This window comes from Anser anser (assembly GCF_964211835.1).
Source record: "Anser anser genome assembly, chromosome: Z".
In the NCBI taxonomy this organism is placed as follows: Eukaryota; Metazoa; Chordata; class Aves; order Anseriformes; family Anatidae; genus Anser; species Anser anser.
In genome coordinates, this window is record NC_139723.1 from 73,246,929 (window position 1) to 73,265,640 (window position 18,712).

General features: G+C 39.4%; 1 protein-coding gene across 1 annotated transcript in view; it reads left to right on the forward strand.

The window, feature by feature from the left end:
• TTC33 (tetratricopeptide repeat domain 33) overlaps positions 1 to 18,712 on the forward strand; it is a 52,295-nt gene that overhangs the window by 18,941 nt on the left and 14,642 nt on the right. The window contains exon 2 of the mRNA XM_083818430.1: positions 6,999 to 7,080. Within this exon, the coding sequence (XP_083674556.1) occupies positions 6,999 to 7,080 (82 nt within the window). The remainder of the gene's footprint in view (positions 1 to 6,998; positions 7,081 to 18,712) is intronic.

The following is an 18,712-nucleotide window of genomic DNA, read 5'->3' on the forward strand; positions in this document are numbered from 1 at the left end:
TGCAAGGATTATTTTAAGAAGAAAAATATGTGCCTTGGTCTTTCTTGAAGCAGTGCTTGTCAATCAGCTGTGCAATTCTGTGTTCATCAGAGGTGAAATAAGTATTTCATGGTTCTAGAATAAACACAAGCATATGCATACACATACACTCTTTCCAAAGCTCTCCTTGAGGACAAAGCCCTGTAACTGTGCATACTGATAGTAGTAATTGTTCAGTTAGCAGTGAGAGAATTGACTAGCTGCCAGATAAGTTGCATTTGTGTTGCAAATTAGCTTGTCTTCTTACAGGTAAGTGCAGTAGCTGAGTGGGTTTGACCATGAGTCAGTGATTTGCCAGATTGTAAAGAAGGATATAAAACATGGCAAAGGCAGCAGGGCCCTCTGGACACAGTTAAATATAAAATGTTTTTGTGAAAGACATCTTACGACAGACCGTCAAGTCTAGACACTGATTACTCCCGTCATTATCTACTGCTTTCAATTTATTGCATTAATTCCTGTCGTTTGTCATTAAAGTAATGTACTGCAGTATGCTCCATACCTGGCCCTCAAAACAATAAAATAACCATGAAGTAGTAATAAGTGATTTCTGATAAAGTTTCTTCACATGTTTTATGTGAGAAAATTAAAATGTTACTCTGCATGAGGGAGGATGTCTCTATCAGAGAGAGTACCAGAATCCTGATGACATGTTTTTCACTCCTGGACATTAGCTACAGAAATATCTTTCTCTATTTACTGGATTTGGTAGGTTTTCTTTGACAAAGGCAGTTTCAAAAGAAACTGCATTTGCCTAATAGATGAAATGATAAAAACGTACATAGGTACATGTGCCAATGAAATACAGCTTAAGAAACTGAGATTGAACTCATGTTGAAAACCTCATTTTATAATTTTGGCATGATAATGGGTGGTAATTGTTCTGGCATGTGATGAAATGGTATTTCTCATCTGCTCTTCTGTGGAAGTTCCTAAGAGAGATAAGTCTCTTTGAAGTAATTGTGGAGCTGTTTAATTGTGGGCTATATTCATTCAGCTGATTGATTTAGTTGTAGCAGAATTTTGCTGCATAAAAAATTCTGCTGTATAAATCCGACTTCTTTTCACTGTTTACACTATGTGTGCCCAGATATCAATGACCTGATATCATGGGGTCTAGTATGTGCAGGAACACAAACTCTTACGAATAGTTAAGCTTTGAAATGATGGGCATCAGCTGTGTGCATGCTGTTTTGTCCAGTGGTAAGTTCTGTATAGTTCACCAACTTGAAGGGCAGCTACAACAAGCTTGTTTGCTTTTATCTGGCATTTACTGTGGGGTAAGAACATGTATGTGGTCAGTTGCTGTTGAAGAACTATAATGTACTTTTTTACCTGTGGTAATTAGTGTGGCCATATTGAATCAGCCTGTTTAAAAAAAAATGTTTCATTGGAAGCTGTAGCAGGTAGCAAAGCAGACAGTTTTAACTTTATCCCTTTAAAATCACAGGTAGTGTAGAGTACATTATTTACTATAAAATAACTATTCTGTTGAGCTTCAGCCTGTTGGTGATTCATCAATAGCATCACAATCATCTGCAATTAAAAAAAAAAATGGTTTAAAGACATGATAATCTTGTGAAGACTGCCTGTGAGGTTAAATGTGCTGTAGGTCACTAACGATGGATTAACAAAATTAGATTAACAAAAAAAATTGTTTTCACCTGCAACTGCACATTGTTCTTGCTAGATGCTTGTATAAAGTACCAGTTCCCTCCCCACACCCAGCAGAGGAAGCATTTTACTACTAAAAAATCTGTCATAGAGGACTCTCAAGTTGTTTAACCCAAGAAAGCTGTGCTACATTCATTCTCTTTTGTTGCTTTTAGTTTTCTCCTTTACCTATTTCGTGAATCTTCTCCCACAGTGCAACCCTGCATCATCACCCAGCTTGTGAAAAAGAAAGTTGGTTCTTATGATCAGATTCTCGTTTGCTTTTCATTTCTCTCTCCTTTCCATTTTATGTATCCTGTATAGTTACTGGCTGGTGTTCTTTTCCTCTAGCTCCCACCAAAGTTTGTTGAGTTTGTCCCAACACTTGATTAAGATTGCTCTTGCTGGTGTTTCTGGTGGTCACAGACCATTCACCTTCATCCTCTGTGATACGGTTCAAGTATTCAAAATGCTCTTTTTGAAATCTTGTTTTCCTCTGGCCTCTGTCTGTGTTGTTCGTTGTCCTCCTGAAAACATCTGAGCCTCTCCAAGTCCCTGAGAATTCTGGTGGGTTATGTCTCCTCTTTTCTGCTGACATGGCACTTCTGTGATTTGCCTCTCTCCTGCAGGCATGTCTCCTGAATTTGCTACCATCTCATCTCTTCAGTGTATCTTAAGATGTTTTCAATGTCATTCTGCATGTGCCCTGTTTCAGTCTTTGCCTGCAGCATCAACTGTGGCAAGCCTGTCAGAATAAAGCTACAGGGCTCTCTGGTCTGTTATATGTAACTTGAATCAAGTTGTTTTGTTTTCTGGATTTTTTTTTTAAACCCAGAAGCATCTAATTAAATACAATTAATGAATATACAAATTTGGCATAACAATTTTGTTTAAGAGCACAAGAGATCCCGTTTTCCCAGAAGTGTTATTGAAGAAATGAAGTGTAAGCATAAGATGTTTGTTTCATAAGTTCACAAAGCTGTATGAAAATCTGCCAAGTCTCTATAGCTCCCAGATGGTCAGTAGCATGTCTTAAGAGAGCAATTTTAGTATTTCAGGGGAGCCATGGGATTTCATGTTGTTAAATAAAAATTGGCAAGATCCATCACATCTTGTACTCTGAAACCATCCCAGATGTGTCAAGTTTTCAGTAATTTCTTCTTTTTTTTTGGAATTTCAATGAAGAAAATAATAACTATGTTCTGGTTATAATTGCATAATCTTTTCCTTTGTAGTAAGGTGTACTATTTTATTGAAATCACTGTGGGTAGATAAAAGTCAGTATACTGTATCTTTGTACTTGCATAAATAGCAACTCAATACTTCAAAATACAACAGTCTTTTCTTAAAAATGTTTTGTATTACTGGAGTTTAGAGGCTTAGTTACAATGCATACTTTTGCAGCAGGTTTTACTTTTGCAGCAATATTAATTTGATTTTCTAAAAATGAATATATGTCCATTACAAATGTTTTGTGATTTCTTTATGGTTATATTAGGTGAGCCTTATAGTAATCTCATATGTGTGAAAATTAATGACTTTGTAAGATTCTGTTTTGTTTTCATTTTGTCAGGAGATGATCAGATGTCCTTTTAAACTACATGCCACTGAGGTTGCCGATGTCATAGAATCATACAGTCTTAATGAACCTCAGGACATTTTTCTACTCCATTTACCACCTCAAAGCAGGATCAACTAGAGCAGGTTGCTCAGGATGTTGCCCAATTGGCGTTTGGATATCTTAAAATGATGGACACTCCACCACCTGTGTGGGCAACCTGTTCCAATATTCAGTCACCCTTTACAGTATTTTTTTTTTCTTTCTTTCTTACATTTAAACAGAATTTCCTCTGCTTCACTTTGTGCCCATTGTCTCTTTTCCTGTCACTGGGCACCAATGAGAAGAGTTTGGCTCCATCTTCTTTACTCCTGCACCCACTTCTGAATCAGATATCTCTACGCTTTGATAAGATCTCCTGTGAGCCTTTTCCTCTCCAGGCTGCACAGTTTCATCTCTCTTAGCCTCCCCTTACATGATAAGGGCCCTCCATGCCTTTAATCATCTTTGTGGCCCCTGGCTGGACATGCTTTGGTATGTCCATGTCTCTCTTGTACTGGGCAGCCTGGAACTGGACCCTGCACTCCAGATATCATCTCACCAGATCTGAGAAAGATCCCCTCTCTCAACCTGCTGGCGATGCTTAAAGCCCTCCACAATGCTGTTGGGCTTCTTTTCTATGGGGGCACATTGCTGGCCTTAACTTGGTTTGTTGGCCACCAGGACTCATGGGTCTTTTTTCTGCAAAGCTGCTCTCCAGGCAGTAGGCCCCCAGCCTACTGGTGCTGGGACTATTTCCCAGTGTGATAAATATCAGAGTTTTCTGAGGAAAGTTTATAAAATCACCGGTGGATGGATCTGGGGTTTTTGAGTCTCATTCTTGTTTTTGATGCAAGTTATTTTAATTTTTTTAAGTACTAGGTTTCATATCCCTTTTTTCTGAAGGGACATAGGATTCAAATGCACGTTACTGCACATCATCTGTGCTATATATAGCATGTGTTCTGGATAGATGTGCTCTCATTCTCTGTCAGGCACATTGGAAGAGTTAAGTTAGGCATGTGATCTGCATTAAGATAAATGGAACAGCATTAAGCAAAAATTATTTACCAGACATGACATGGTAGTTTTTGCAGCTTGGCTGATGGATACTGGCTTGTTACATGCTAGTAACTGAATTGTATGAGTTTATTTGTTTTCTAAGAAAAAAAATGGGAATAGCAAGTGGAATATTCATTAAATTTGTTTTAATTAAACCCAGAGCATGTATATTTATATTGAAGCTCTCTTTTTCAAAATCATTTTTTCTTCCTTACAATGATAAAGATCCTGTACAACAGGATCCTGACGGACAGTAAAATGATCAGGATTTTAATTTTTTTTATTTTAGCAACTTTAACTATGTATTAGCTCATTTCTTATGTCGGCCAAGGCTTACGGTTTTTCCGTGAACAATGGAAACATTTTTTTTTCCCTGAGTATTTGTAAAACAATAAAACAGGTGTGTTTTATCACCCTTTCTTTTAGGGTAATACATGTGCCGAAAAGATCAATGTTTCACTGCAGTGTGGGTATGTCCATGTTGTAAACTGGTTGTCATCGGTCTGTCTTGAGCAGGTGGTTCAGCATATGTACCTGCAGACAAATCTTCCCTTATCAGCCCTCTTCTGGTGTGCTCTTTCTGGCATTCCATCTTCATTTCTCTCAGATAAATCTTTCTGAGGCTCAAAGGTTGGACTGAGTTTTTTCCTGACGAATGTTCACTATTCTGCACCTTCTGGATCACTGAGCTGCTCTGTTCGTACATATATCATACATGTTGTACAATGCTTTTGTGAATAAACGGCCTCCTTTCCCTTGCCTATCTTTATTCTGTTGACAGACTGTTGACAAATTGGCAGCAAAACCCAACAGAATTTTGAGCTGTATTTGCCTGTATTTGACACTACCTTCAGAGGTAACCTGCTCTTGCTGTGAGTTTTATCTCATTCAGATCGACACTTTCATGAACAATGATGTCCTCTTCATAGAAGTAAAATGCTTGTTCTTGAAAAGAAACTTTGATCTTGTGCCTTTCTATTTCCAGAATGCAAGTGTTGTGCCTTCTTTTCTATCTATTAAATACTGTCACTGTGTTGCTCAGGTTTGTAGTCTTCTGTTTCTAACCTTTTTTCCCCTACAGTCACAGTCTTGTGGCTTCCTGCGTGGCCAGGACACCGCCTAACTGAGCTCAAAATGCCCTTTACTGGTGTATTTCTCATAGCCAGTTAAGGTTTTGTTGTGCTATGGCTGTGCTGGGTTTTAGACAAAGCTATAGTTTTCTACTGAAAAAGTGGTTTTTGCTAACTAAAAGACGGCTTATATTTCTACTAACGTGTAAAAGATGTGGTGATGCTTCCTATAGTGTGAACACCTGCCCATGGAGAATGAACTGAGATTGCAAATGCACAGCTGGAAGCTAAACTTGGAGGAAATGGGAAAATGTATTGAAACATCTTTTTACTTGTGGTTAATTTGAGTACTAAGCATACTTAGCAGTGTCACCTACAAACATTTACAAATAATACCCAAATCATTACTGAGTGCTCAACTTCAATTTTGTTGCTTTTCCAATCTATTATTTACTTCCAGTCAGTTCGGAAATCTCTCATGTGACTGATTTGGTGTGATGCGTGCCAGAGGACTGAAAAATGGGGGAAGGGAAAGAGAAGGGAGAATGGGAGTGAGTGAAGGTAACTATTTTAACTATATATCAGGTGTGTATGAAAACTAGTTTTATTTATACTATATTAAAAGTGCAGTGTGTATATCAAGAGTAACTGCTTCATACCTTCACAGTGAAGTTAGTGAAGTTAATAGAAATGTAGTGGTTCCTACACAGTTCTGTGACAAAGGTGAATTTTGAAGTGGAGGATTCAGAGAACTTGCTGCACTCAGAATACTCATTGATGTTAATGTGTGGCTTTCTTTTAGTCTGGAAGATTGCACCCCTCTAACTGTTTATTATGCTGTTACAGTTTTTCGGTGTGGTTTAAAACCATAGTATGCGTTTGTCAAAGTTCCACCTCTTTGTTTAGACAAAGACCTACTTTTTATCTTTTTATTGGGTTTGGTGAACTCATTTCTTCTCTCTCTCTCTCTTTTTTTTTTTTTTTTTTTTTTTTTTTAGGGGAGGGCAACATATTACAAAGCTACTGTGTATCTTCCCAAAGTTGAATAATTTCAGTATACCTGTTTACTTTCTGTTTCCTTTTTATCCTTATATACTAAGGTTACTTGAACTTATGTATTTTAGTCTTTGTAACAATACAGAAATGCTGGTTTGTAACTCCAACAGGCTTTTGAAATTGAAAACAAATTTTAAATGATGACTGTAGTAAGGCATGTTGCATTCAGATTACATTTTTTTAATACGTGACTGAACATGATTTTTGACGACGAGGGGAACTGGATTCAGTTCAAGAATTCTAACTTTAGTTCACTGTTTTGACATAGGTTTCCTATGTTGACTTGTAAATTCAGTTAAGGCAAGTTGCACGCTAGTACTTAGCATTCATTGGTCACAAAAACAAATACCCAGTTCCTCAAAGCAATTCAGCATGTTTTAAGGGGAAGTGATTAGAAAAATTATTAATATTAATGAGATGCTTTTGCACTTTAATTAGGAAAACGTCGGGTTTAAAAATAGAAATTCTTAATTTAAGTCTCCTTTAAATATAGTGAGAGTGTAATATTGTTTTAACTGCAGGTACCGGGAGGCTATTCAGAAGTGGGATGAAGCACTTCAGCTAACTCCGGAGGATGCTACGCTTTATGAGATGAAATCACAGGTAAATCATGACAATTCTTTGTGAGTTTAGAAATTAAAACTCTGTGGTCATTGACCACTGGCCAATGTTGCTGTATGCATAAACTACATCAAAATTAATTTAGGATTTCCATTTATTCTCAACACAGCAGGGTATCTTTTAGCAGGAGTTAAAAATATGCTGTATTCCAGCCAATCATAATAAATAACATCTTTGCTAGGATCTGAATTAGGATGTTACAATGTAGAAGAAGCAACCGAAATATCTGAAAATTATATTTTTGAGGGAGCAGAGAGAACCTTACTCTTGACAGATGAACAAGATGAACAGTGTGCCTTGGAGGCCACAAGGGCCAACCGCACTCTGGGGAGCATCAGGCACAGCACTGCTAGCTGGCTGAGGGAAGGGATTGTCCTGCTCTGCTCTGCGCTGGTGCGGCCTCACCTCCAGTACTGTGTGAAGATTTCGTCCTCATTATAAAAAGGACATAAAACTATCAGAGAATGTCCAAAGGAGGACTACAAAGTTGGTGAAGGGTGTAGAGGGCAAGATGTATGAGGACTGGCTGAGGTCCCTTGGTTTGTTCAGCCCAGAGCAGAGCAGGCTGAGGGGAGGCCTCACGGCGGCCTGCAGCTCCCTCACGAGGGGAGCGGAGGGGCAGGCGCTGAGCTCTGCTCTCTGGGGACAGCGACAGGACCCGAGGGAACGGCATGGGGCTGGGACAGGGGAGGGTCAGGCTGGGTGTTAGGGAAAAGTTCTGCACCCAGAGGGTGGTCGGACACTGGGACAGGCTCCCCAGGGTAGGGGTCATGGCACCAAGCTGCCAGAGTTCAAGAGAAGTGTTTGGACAACACTCTCAGACATATGGTTTGGTTTTTCAGATGGTCCTTTGGGGACCCAGGAGTTGGACTTGATGATCCTTGTGGGTCCCTTCCAATTCTGATATTCTGTCATTCTATAAAGTTTGACTCTGCCATTAGAAATCTGCCTGCTCTTTTTAGTCGAAAGAGTTGGTTTAATATTCTCAACATTAAACACGGGTACTGTACACAAGACGTGCTACACTCTGTTTTCACATTAAGTATTTCAAAGATAAATTGGTCTTGGAAAACAGCGTTAGTTGGAGTATATTTATGACATTAATTCATCAAAGCCTTTATTTTACAAATGTTTTGATGAAAAAGGCTTGCAGCCATCAACACTGCTTGTCAAAGTTATGACATGAGCTTGTAATTTAAGTGTGTCTCTTCGTGTAGCTTAGATGGCAAAAGTGCCAAGATTTGTCATTTTGTTTGGATCAAGAAGCTTTTGTCTCCATCTGTTTGCCAAGGTATGAGAGTACTTTTTTTCTCCCCCATATTAAATAAAGATGCTGTTCTACAAATACATTTTTAATTTGAATTGAGAATGAGAACAAGAAAATACATGGCTTCTGCTTTTTTATCACATTATTTTTCTGTGTTTAATACCTGTTAAAGCTGCTTGTTCTGTTTGCTAAAGGCTTTTGTCGATCTTCCTCATCACATTTTTTCTATTTTTTAATTAATTTTATTCTTTTTCTTTTAAGAATATAAAGGTTGTGCTATGTCATAGTTGAGATGAATGGAAACAGAAAACACTTGCCAAGCTGCTGAACATGTTACCTGTGTTTTAATGTTTTTGTTTGTAGAGTGTAGTAGATTAGCAGGCTAGAGGGAAGATGAAAAGTAGCGATGTTGTATATTTTTGCACATTTACAGAGACTGCTTCAACAGGAATGGACAGGAACTATCTCCTCACATTGACAGTTTAGGTTTTTTTTTTGGAAACATAAAAAGCTTTTCTTCTTGCTAATGTGCCACAGTATAACCACATTTGTATCCTCTGTGAGAGAGCCGTTTGTTGCTTCAGAGGAAACAGTGAGAGCTATTTCTTCTTCATTCATGTTTTCTGAAATCCTTAACTAATAGTTTAAGCCATAAATTGTGTATGACGTTGAGTCACTTAACGTATGTGACTACGAAAGTCAGAGGACAGGTAAATAAATTGAGATGAAGGGAGAACACTGAAACTTACATGTGGAAGAAAGGCTCTTTAAAAAACAATCTTCCATCTGTTTTACAGATTAGAAAGGGAAAAAAAGTACTCTTAGGGAAATAGCTACCAAAAATATGGGGGAAAAATACTTTGTTTAAAGCTGGGAGAAGAAAAAGAGAAAGGAAAAACAGCACATCAATGAATGTACTATGCCACTGTTGGGAAGCATGGTATATTTTTTAGTATTAAAATTGTTATTGCTGCTGCAATTTGATTCTGGTATAAAGATAACAAAACCGAAAACACAAGATGTGGTAACTGCTACTTTTTTTTTCTTCTGGATGTTATCACAACTGCTCATGTTGTCTGTGAACTGAAAAAAGTTAGATTCTCTAAAATAATAAATTGAGTATTGTTGGATTACTTTGTCAACATATATGTATATACGGGGTGAATATAGCTTGTATTAGAAAAACTTGGGTGGTGTGGGTGGGAAGATTTGAAAAGGATATCAGTCCTATAGATTTTTTGGCTATAAATAAAAATTTAACTCGTTTGAGTAAAACAGACCACCTAGTAGGATATCTTGATATCCTTGATATCTTGATAAGATATCTTGAGAAGAAATGATTCGAGTGCTTTCTTGCTGGCTCCTTTATGCAGAATGCTTTTGCTGTAGCATTTATTTTGCAATTTGTTTCTTCTGTGTTTTACTCAAGAGTATTCTGTTGAAAAAGGCAGTGGAAATAACAGAAGTACAGGGAATTGTTAGCTTACCAAGGTCTGGACTAGGGTGTGGAGTGACCTGTGCATACAGGTGCTTACTACATCACCATTCAATTGGTACTCCAGATGCAATAGGTAATACTGATGTGTGGTTGCATGCTTGGCACCCCCAATCCTTTTATATTTCATCTAAGTGACCAAGGTATATAGAATCATAGAATCGTACAATATCCCAAGTTGGAAGGGACCGCCAAGGATCATCGTGTCCAACTCCTGGCTCCACACAGGTCTACCCAAAAATTCAGACCACATGTCTAAGAGCGTAGTCCAAACTTTTCTTAAACTCCGACAGGCTTGGTGCTGTGACTACGTCCCTGTGGGGAGCCTGTTCCAGTGTGACCACCGTCTTGGTGAAGAACCTCTTCCTGATAACCAGCCTGAACCTCCCCTGTCGCAGCTTGACCCCATTCCCTCGGGTCCTATCACTGGTGACTAAAGAGAATAGATCGGCGCCAGCCCCTCCACTCCCCCTCATGAGGAAGCCGTAGGCTGTGATGAGGTCTCCCCTCAGCCTCCTCTTTTCCAGGCTGAAGACTGTATAAGTGACTTGGAGGAATATATAAGTGACTTGGAGGAAGAGGATACGTTGCTTTCCTGCTTACCAGGAAGGGCTCAGAAACCAGCTGTGTGACTGTAATTTGGCTTGTAAAATTTGGCTTGTAAAACTTCTTTGCCTGTCTTAATGATACTGTTGGAGAGGAACAAAACCTGAAAGAATGGTGGAATTCAGGCTTTCACTTCCAGTGCATCTTTGCTCCCTTTCCTGTAGAAGGGAGCACAGCTGGACAGTTGCACTGTTTCTCTTTGGTTTCACTTTTTGTTATTACGTAATATATTCTCATTCACAGTGTAACAGAAGAGAAGTTTATGTACAAAATAGTGTGCATTTATAAAATTATTTCTTAAATCTTTTCAACAAAACCTCTATTTTAATCTTGTAAATTGGCAGTATTTCTTTAGTACATGCAAATAACTATTACAGATGTTGTTTGCAGTATGACTTATGCTTACTGGAAGCTGATTAGTATAATGTGTAATCTGATACCTTTCTACTTTTAAAGGCACTAATATGAGCTGTAAAAGTCCATTTTTTGCCAAAATAGGAATATGTTAAGTCATTCCAAAAATATTGTGGTTAATATTTAAATGATACCGTCTTATGGCTGAGTATGTAACTCCAATCCATCACACCAGCACAAATACTGAAGCTATTACTGTGTAGCTAAATGAGAAAGTTTAGGCAGCTCCAGATTTGGAAGAAAGCTGTACACCAATTTCAGCGAGGGCTTGACCAGTATTGGGACCATGAAAATCTGCCTGTCTTGATGTGAGTCACATACTAGAGGAGGTGATTCATGCTAAGAATGACTTTGCACTATATGCAAAGATTCTTTATGGTCTATACTGATTTTCTGTCAGTGAAGAAAAGCCTCCCCGTGAGTCACGCTTTTTGAGAATTAACATAGGATGGGATGGTTTTAATGGGTCTGAATATCTGTGTATCCTTTTAGGTTTATAAAGATTGTCTTAGGTTGGGCTATATAGCAGCTCCCCAGTTCATCAGTATTTGCTTTCTCGGCAGCAAAGTAACATCTTAAATATCCTGTTGTTTAATATGCAGCTCAGAAAAATACACTAAGGACACAATAGGAATCTAAATATTTATGGAAAGACTTAAAGATCCCTATTTTAACTGATGTGGGACAAATGTCTTTCCTAATTTCTGAAGAACGGAAATACCGTTTAAAGTTTTCAATTGTCAATGACAGTTGCATTAAGAGTGTTTCCAGAAAATCATATGGGAGCTATGGAATTGCTCAACTGTATTTTGGTTCAAAACCCATAAAAGTAGATGAGTTTCTTTCCATCGCTCTCAGCTACCCTTTGATCCCTTTAAAAACAGATGATTATGGTGTGTTGAGAGGTTAGGGTTGCACATACTGTTCTCCTTTTCATGCAAGATGTTTCAATTTATATAGCTTATATTCCCTTACCAGCTTAAATTGTTTCCCTGTTGCAAGAACACTGAGTATCCAGTAAATGTTTATGCAAGCAGTTCAGTTCTGTATTATTATAATTATTTATTGTTTTGGCAAAACTAACACCCCTAGTATTAATTCTGGTATTAGACACTTAGTATCATATTCAAAGGAGTGTATAAAGCCCACCTACATTAATGTAGTCTCTTAGATGGCTTGAAATTCATTGAGGCCTAAGTTTTTATACATTCATTGCATTATTTCACTGCTGCTTTGAATTACGAAGATGGAGGAGCGTGCATGAAGGAGATGTGTGAATTTGGGTCTGAACTTCTGTACAGTGGACCAGCCAGGACTCTCTTCTTGGGGCAAGAGAGGTATCAAAAAAGGGCCATGGTACATATAATGAACTTGCTTGGGATTCAGGCAGGATTCCTGAGAATTCACCTGGCTAGTGTTACTCATGCAGTGATACTTGTACCACAGAGATCTCAGGTAACAAATTCTCGAACACCCTGTGCAACTATGACAGCATTCCTACCGTTCTTCTGGGATCCTGAATCTGCATAATGGTTTAACATTGACGGAGTTTAAATGAATTCCCCTATATTTGGGGGACAGGATCAATCTATTTGTTTTGCCATGCCTTAACATATTCTTAGCATGTCAGGTTTAAAGTAATGTGAGTATTTCAAAGTAAATGTAAAATAACTTATTTAAAGGAATCCTAAAGTGCACATACAATTGTATATAGATATGTATTGAAACGAGTGAATACTAATGTAAACAAGCAAAAAGGGTTATCATAGAATTATAGAATGGTTCGGTTTGGAAGGGACCTTTAATATCAAATAATTCCCACTCCCTGCCACGGGAGGGAAACCTCTCACTAGATCAGGTTGCTCAAAGCCCCCATCCTGGTCTTGTACACTTGGGATGGAGAATCCACAACTTTTCTGGGCAACCTGTTCCAGTGCCTCACCATCCTCTGAGTACTCCTCTTTTTTACTAATGTCTAATCTAAATCTCCCCTCTTTTAGTTTAAAGCCATTCCCCCTTGTCCTGTGACTGTACCCCCTGACAAAGAGTCCCTCCCCAGCTTTCCTGTAGGCCCCCTTTAGGTACTGGAAGGCCACTATAAGGTCTCCCCGGAGCCTTCCCTTCATCAGGCCGAACAACCCCAACTCCCTCAGCCTGTCTTCATAAGGGAGGTGCTCTGGTCTTCTGATCATCTGGACTCTGGATTCACTCCAACAGGTCCATGTCCTTCTTGTTCTGGGTGCCCCACGGCTGGGTGCAGGACTCCAAGTAGGGTCCAATGAGTGCAGAGCGGAGGTGGAAAATCAGCTCCCTTGCCCTGCTGGCCACGTTGCTTTTCATGCAGCCCAGGTTACACTTGGCTTTCAGGGCTGCAAGCATGCATTGCCAGCTCAAGTTATGTAAATTTAATAAGCTTTTTGGCTGTTTATCAGCTGTCTGAGGATCCTGTTTCCGTACAGCCCTGCATCCTCAATTTGCATTCATTGAACAGGATCAGGATTTCAGCTGCATATCTCTCTTTGTATGCCAAGCCCATTATATGGATATTTAAATTGTTCTACCCTTGTTCTTAAGGCTTACGAAATTCATAGCTCAATGAAGAAATAATTTCAACTTCCCTCTTTCCCTCTTTGTGCCTAAGAAATGATAAAGTTTCTAAGAAATGGCCAGATTTCATAATCAGTAGTTTAAGTTATAACAAATCAGCTAATAATTGCTGATTTATATATAGTTGGTCATATATAAATGGTCATTGGTAATGATATGTTTGTTACGGAATTATAAATTTAGCTTAATACAAGCTCTGCATTACTGGCAATCAGTTGGAACCAGACATGATGGTAAAAGATCAATTTATGGTGATGACTGCTGCCAATCTATTCATGAGGGATACTATGACAAAATAAAGAAACAAAATAAGAGAGGAATGTGGGTATTATTTTTTTTTCCCCAGGCCCACTAGAGTCCCTCTGTTGGAACAGACCTTTGGCTAACGTGGCTATTACAGTCACTAAACTGTATAGGTACGAACCACTCTGAGCTGAATTTAGTGTACTCTTCCAAGAGGCAGTCTTATACTCCTATTTTCTTATAACAGACAGAAACTCTGCTACCAACTGCTGAGATCAGTTGATTTAAAAATAGCATTGTACATTTCTGTGAATAGAAAAAAAAAAGTCTACTAAAAAAAAGTTACTAATTAAATATTACTTCTAAGCAAAACAGCAGGTCATGCTTACAGTGCAAATGATGTACCTGTGTAAGTTTAAGAGGAGATTCGCTGCGAGAGTTGGGGCAGAGCGTCTGCCTACTCTGAAGTTCTTGTGCTGTCCTTGAACTGTATTTGGCCTCTGTGGAACTGGAGGAACTTCAGAATATGAACTGCTGAATTCTTCATGTATTCTTTGTCAATATTACAGCTGTATGCATTATATTGACTCTATAGTTATGTTCAAAAGATTTTTAGTTGTTGATTTGTGTTGGTTGAGATTAACCAGTTTGTGATGTACTGTAATTATGTAATGTTCTAATGTTACTTCCACTGTGCAAGCTAGTAAGCTAATAAATATTTTAGTGTTTTAGATAGGTTGGTTTATTTCATCTGCAAAGAAATAAACTTCACAGATACCTATCTATGAAGGATATAGAACCATCGGTGTCCAAAGGAGGGCTACAAAGATGGTGAAGGGTGTAGAGGGCAAGATGTCTGAGGAGCTGCTGAGGTCCCTGGGTTTGTTCAGCCCAGAGCAGAGCAGGCTGAGGGGAGGCCTCATGGCGGCCTGCAGCTCCCTCACGAGGGGAGCGGAGGGGCAGGCGCTGAGCTCTGCTCTCTGGGGACAGCGACAGGACCCGAGGGAACGGCATGGAGCTGGGACAGGGGAGGGTCAGGCTGGGTGTTGGGGAAAGGTTCTGCACCCAGAGGGTGGTCGGACACTGGGACAGGCTCCCCAGGGCAGGGGTCATGGCACCAAGCTGCCAGAGTTCAAGAGGAGTGTTTGGACAACACTCTCAGACATATGGTTTGGTTTTTCAGATGGTCCTTTGGGGACCCAGGAGTTGGACTTGATGATCCTTGTGGATCCCTTCCAACTCAGGATATTCTGTGGTTCTATGTTTCGTAAGATCCCTATTACCTAGTGGGAGGGTGGGGGTGTGTGTAACAGAGGAGAGAGATTCTTCCCAGAAGCGTCCACCAAAATAGTAAAAGGCAATGCTTACCAATGACAGCAAGAGAAATTCCAGTGTTACATGAGCAAGAAAAAAACACTTTTCAGTGAAAATGATTATTCTTTAAACAGATTTCTGAAGAAACTAGAGATATTTAGTTTATTTGAAAAAGATGTTGAACAACCAGATTCAAGTTAACAGTCTTTGTTCGAGGAGGTTGGACTACATGACCTCCAGAGGTTCCTACTAACCTAATTGAGTTTGTAATTCTCTTCTCTGATCACAACATAAGCAAGTATAAGCAGTAGGGAGTTTCATTTTATTTGTTTTTTAAACTGGGATGTAGTAAAAGGAGTTTACCAAGAAAACTTAGAAAATTCCAGAAAGGTCCGTTAGAAAAGGTTTTGTTGTATGGTACAACAGTAATTGCTTTGTGGCATGCGTAAATGTGAACTGGTTACAGGTAGGAAGAATTTTATTCATGACTGTTTCAAAATGGGTTTCTGGGTGGAAGAAGGAATTGGGTCGTTTTCACTGGACTTGGAATGTGTCTATATATAGTGATTCAGCTTCAAGCCGTTGATCTCATCTAAAGTGAGGACTCATTCGAATTCATAACACTTCCAAAATATTGTGGGTAGCACAGGACAGGTCATGCTAGTGCCTGGATTTTTTCGCTTGGTCAGTCTCCTGATGACTGTTGCAATATTTGATTTTTTTTTTCTCCACAGCGTTCTCCACTTACACTTTTTTTTAAAAAAGCTAGACCTATTAAACAAAGTCACCATAGTGACAAAGATGTTCTTTGTTTCAATGCATGCGATAATTGTAAGTCTGTGTTGGAATAAAATAACCTCAGAGAAGCCACCTACTGAACAGCTTTATAAGAAATATATTAAAAATGACTAGACAGAAGCATGTGCATAGGAAGAGAGAGCCTTTTCTGTTTTGTAAGATTTTGTTTTCTTCTCTAATTGATTAGTTTTAACAATGTTTTCTAATGAATTGCATTCACTGTAACTGGAAAATAAAATTTGCAATGAGATTACTTAACTGTGAAGCTTGAGTGCCATCTTGTTAATGAAATTTGCAAAAGAAGTTTCATGCAAGAAATTAGTAACAGAAAACGAATAGAATCTTAGTGTCAGCTCCTAAAAGGGACATTCATAAATACACACGTATCTTGATCCGTACTTTACAGGCAGGTGATTCTGGCAAAACAACCCTTTTCCCTCATAGCTTGCTTCAAAATAAACATCTGTTTTGCTGATAAGATTGTCTCTTTGTGGAGGTTTTTCCCAGAATAATTATGACAAGTAAAAGCTTGATATCTTTGTCCTTTTGAATTAAAAGGTTATATTGGCACATTTTTCTGAGTGATACGTAGTTTCTCTGAAGCATCATCCTATTTGTCTGGTTATTGAAAAATACCCTAGTGCAACTGAATTTTTTTTTTCTTTCAAGGTAAAATCCATTTTAAAGAAATGCTGCGTGACTAGTCTAATTTATTCTAGTAGTTTGTGACCATTAAAATAACGCTTGCTTGTTCCTGTTTACTTTCATAATCTGAGTATTTGTTAGAAGTGACTAGCAGAGAATAGCAGAGAGTAACAACTATTAATCTCTGTCCAAAAAAAAAAAATTCCTACCAAAAATACGGACATAGTTGTCAATATAAATTGAACCAAAAGACATCACACAAAGCAGCTGATGAAGTAATGTAATTGTATGTGTGTCTGGATTCATGCTGATTATAGCTTGTGGTTTAGAATCAATTGTACTGTAGTCCAAAAAAGATTAAGAAAAGGTCAAGAGCTTTGTTATACTAAGTATAATAGAGCTCCCAACAAGATATATTCTCCACATGGAGGAGTTCCTTCTGAAAGGAGTTCAACTAAATCAAAGAGCATGGTTATTTCAGAGAGAGCATTTGGGGGTAGGTTACTTCACCCAGTTTTCTTCAGAATAATTGTGGCAATACAGTTAAATATCCAAGTCTAAACAAACTTACAAATATAACAAATGACTGTAACAATGAGAAGATAAAATACAGCCAAGTGGCTGCAAGTATTCTAATAAATCCGGATGTAGGGACTGCTACTGGTTGACAGATTCCTGTTTTGTTCACATATCTGAAGGAAAAAATAATAGATCAGCTCAAGTATTTCAAGCATCTGCGTTGAGATGAAAGAGGACCTGGAGACATCTTTGTGAGAAACAGAAAACTAGACCATTATGTTCATGCCATGTTTGACCAAGTAAAAATAATGTATTCAAAACCAGATAAATGAACCAAAAACCATAAATTCTTAAAATGAGGGTAAAATCAATTTGTGTACAGTAGGAACTGAGCCCAAGACTTTGAACAAGACACTGTCATTCATTGTGTCTTAAATTTTTTTTTTAAATCAAATGAACAGTGGTTCATTATAGTGCGATATGTAGGGATCAAGGAAACCAACAATGAAGAGAATATAATCAAAACAATGTGAAAGAACTTTAGAGAGAGCAAAAGAACCTTCATAGACTCATAGAATGGCTCGGGTTGGAAGGAACCTTAAAGATCACCCAGTTCCACCGCCCCTGCCATAGGCAGGGATGCCACCCACTAGATCAGGTTGCTCAGGGCCTCATCTAACCTGGCCTTGAACACCTCCAGGAATGGGGCATCCACAGCTTTTCTGGGCAACCTGTTCCAGTGCCTCACTACCCTTTGAAGAATTTCCTCCTAACCTGTAATCTAAATCTCCCACCTTTTAGTTTAAAACCGTTCCCCCTTGTCCTGTCATTATCTGATTGATCAGAGTCCATCTTTTATAAGGCTTATTTAAGTACTGAAAGGCTGCGATGAGGTCTCCCCAGAGCCTTCTCTTCCATAGGCTGAACACCCCCAGCTCTCTCAGCCTTTCTTCACAGGAGAGGTGCTCCAGGCCCTTGATCATCTTTGTGGCCCTCCTCGGGACCCGCTCTAACAGCCCCACATCCTTCTCATGCTGGGGGCCCCAGACCAGGACGCAGCACTGCAGGTGGGGCCTCACAAGGGCAGAGCAGAGGGGCACCATCCCCTCCCTCCACCTGCTGCCCACCCCTCTGTTGGTGCAGCCCAGGACGCAGTTGGCCTTCTGGGCTGCAGGCACACACTGCTGGCTCATGTCGAGCTTTTTGTCCACCAGAGCCCCCAAGTCCTTCTCTGCAGGGCTGCTCTCAGTGGGTTCTTCTGCCAATCTGTGCTTGTGTCTGGGATTGCCCCGACCCAGGGGCAGCACCTTGCACTTGGACTTGTTGAACCTCATTAGGTTCATGTAGGCCCACTTCTCCAGCCTGTCCAGGTCCCTTTGGATGGCATCCCTTCCTTCTGTTGTATCAACTGCACCTCTCAGCTTGGTATCATCTACAAACTTGCCAAGGGTGCACTCAATCCCACTGTCTGTGTCATTGATGAAGATATTGAAAAGCACCAGGCCCAAAACAGACCCTGAGGGACACTGCTCATCACCAGCCTCCACCTGGACATAGAGCCATTGACCACCACTCTCTGGGTGCAGCCATCAAGCCAATTCCGTATCCAATGGATGGTCCACCCTTCAAATCCATATCTCTCCAACGTAGAGATCAGGATGTTGTGTGGGACTGTGTCAAAGGCCTTACAGGAGTCCAGGTAGATG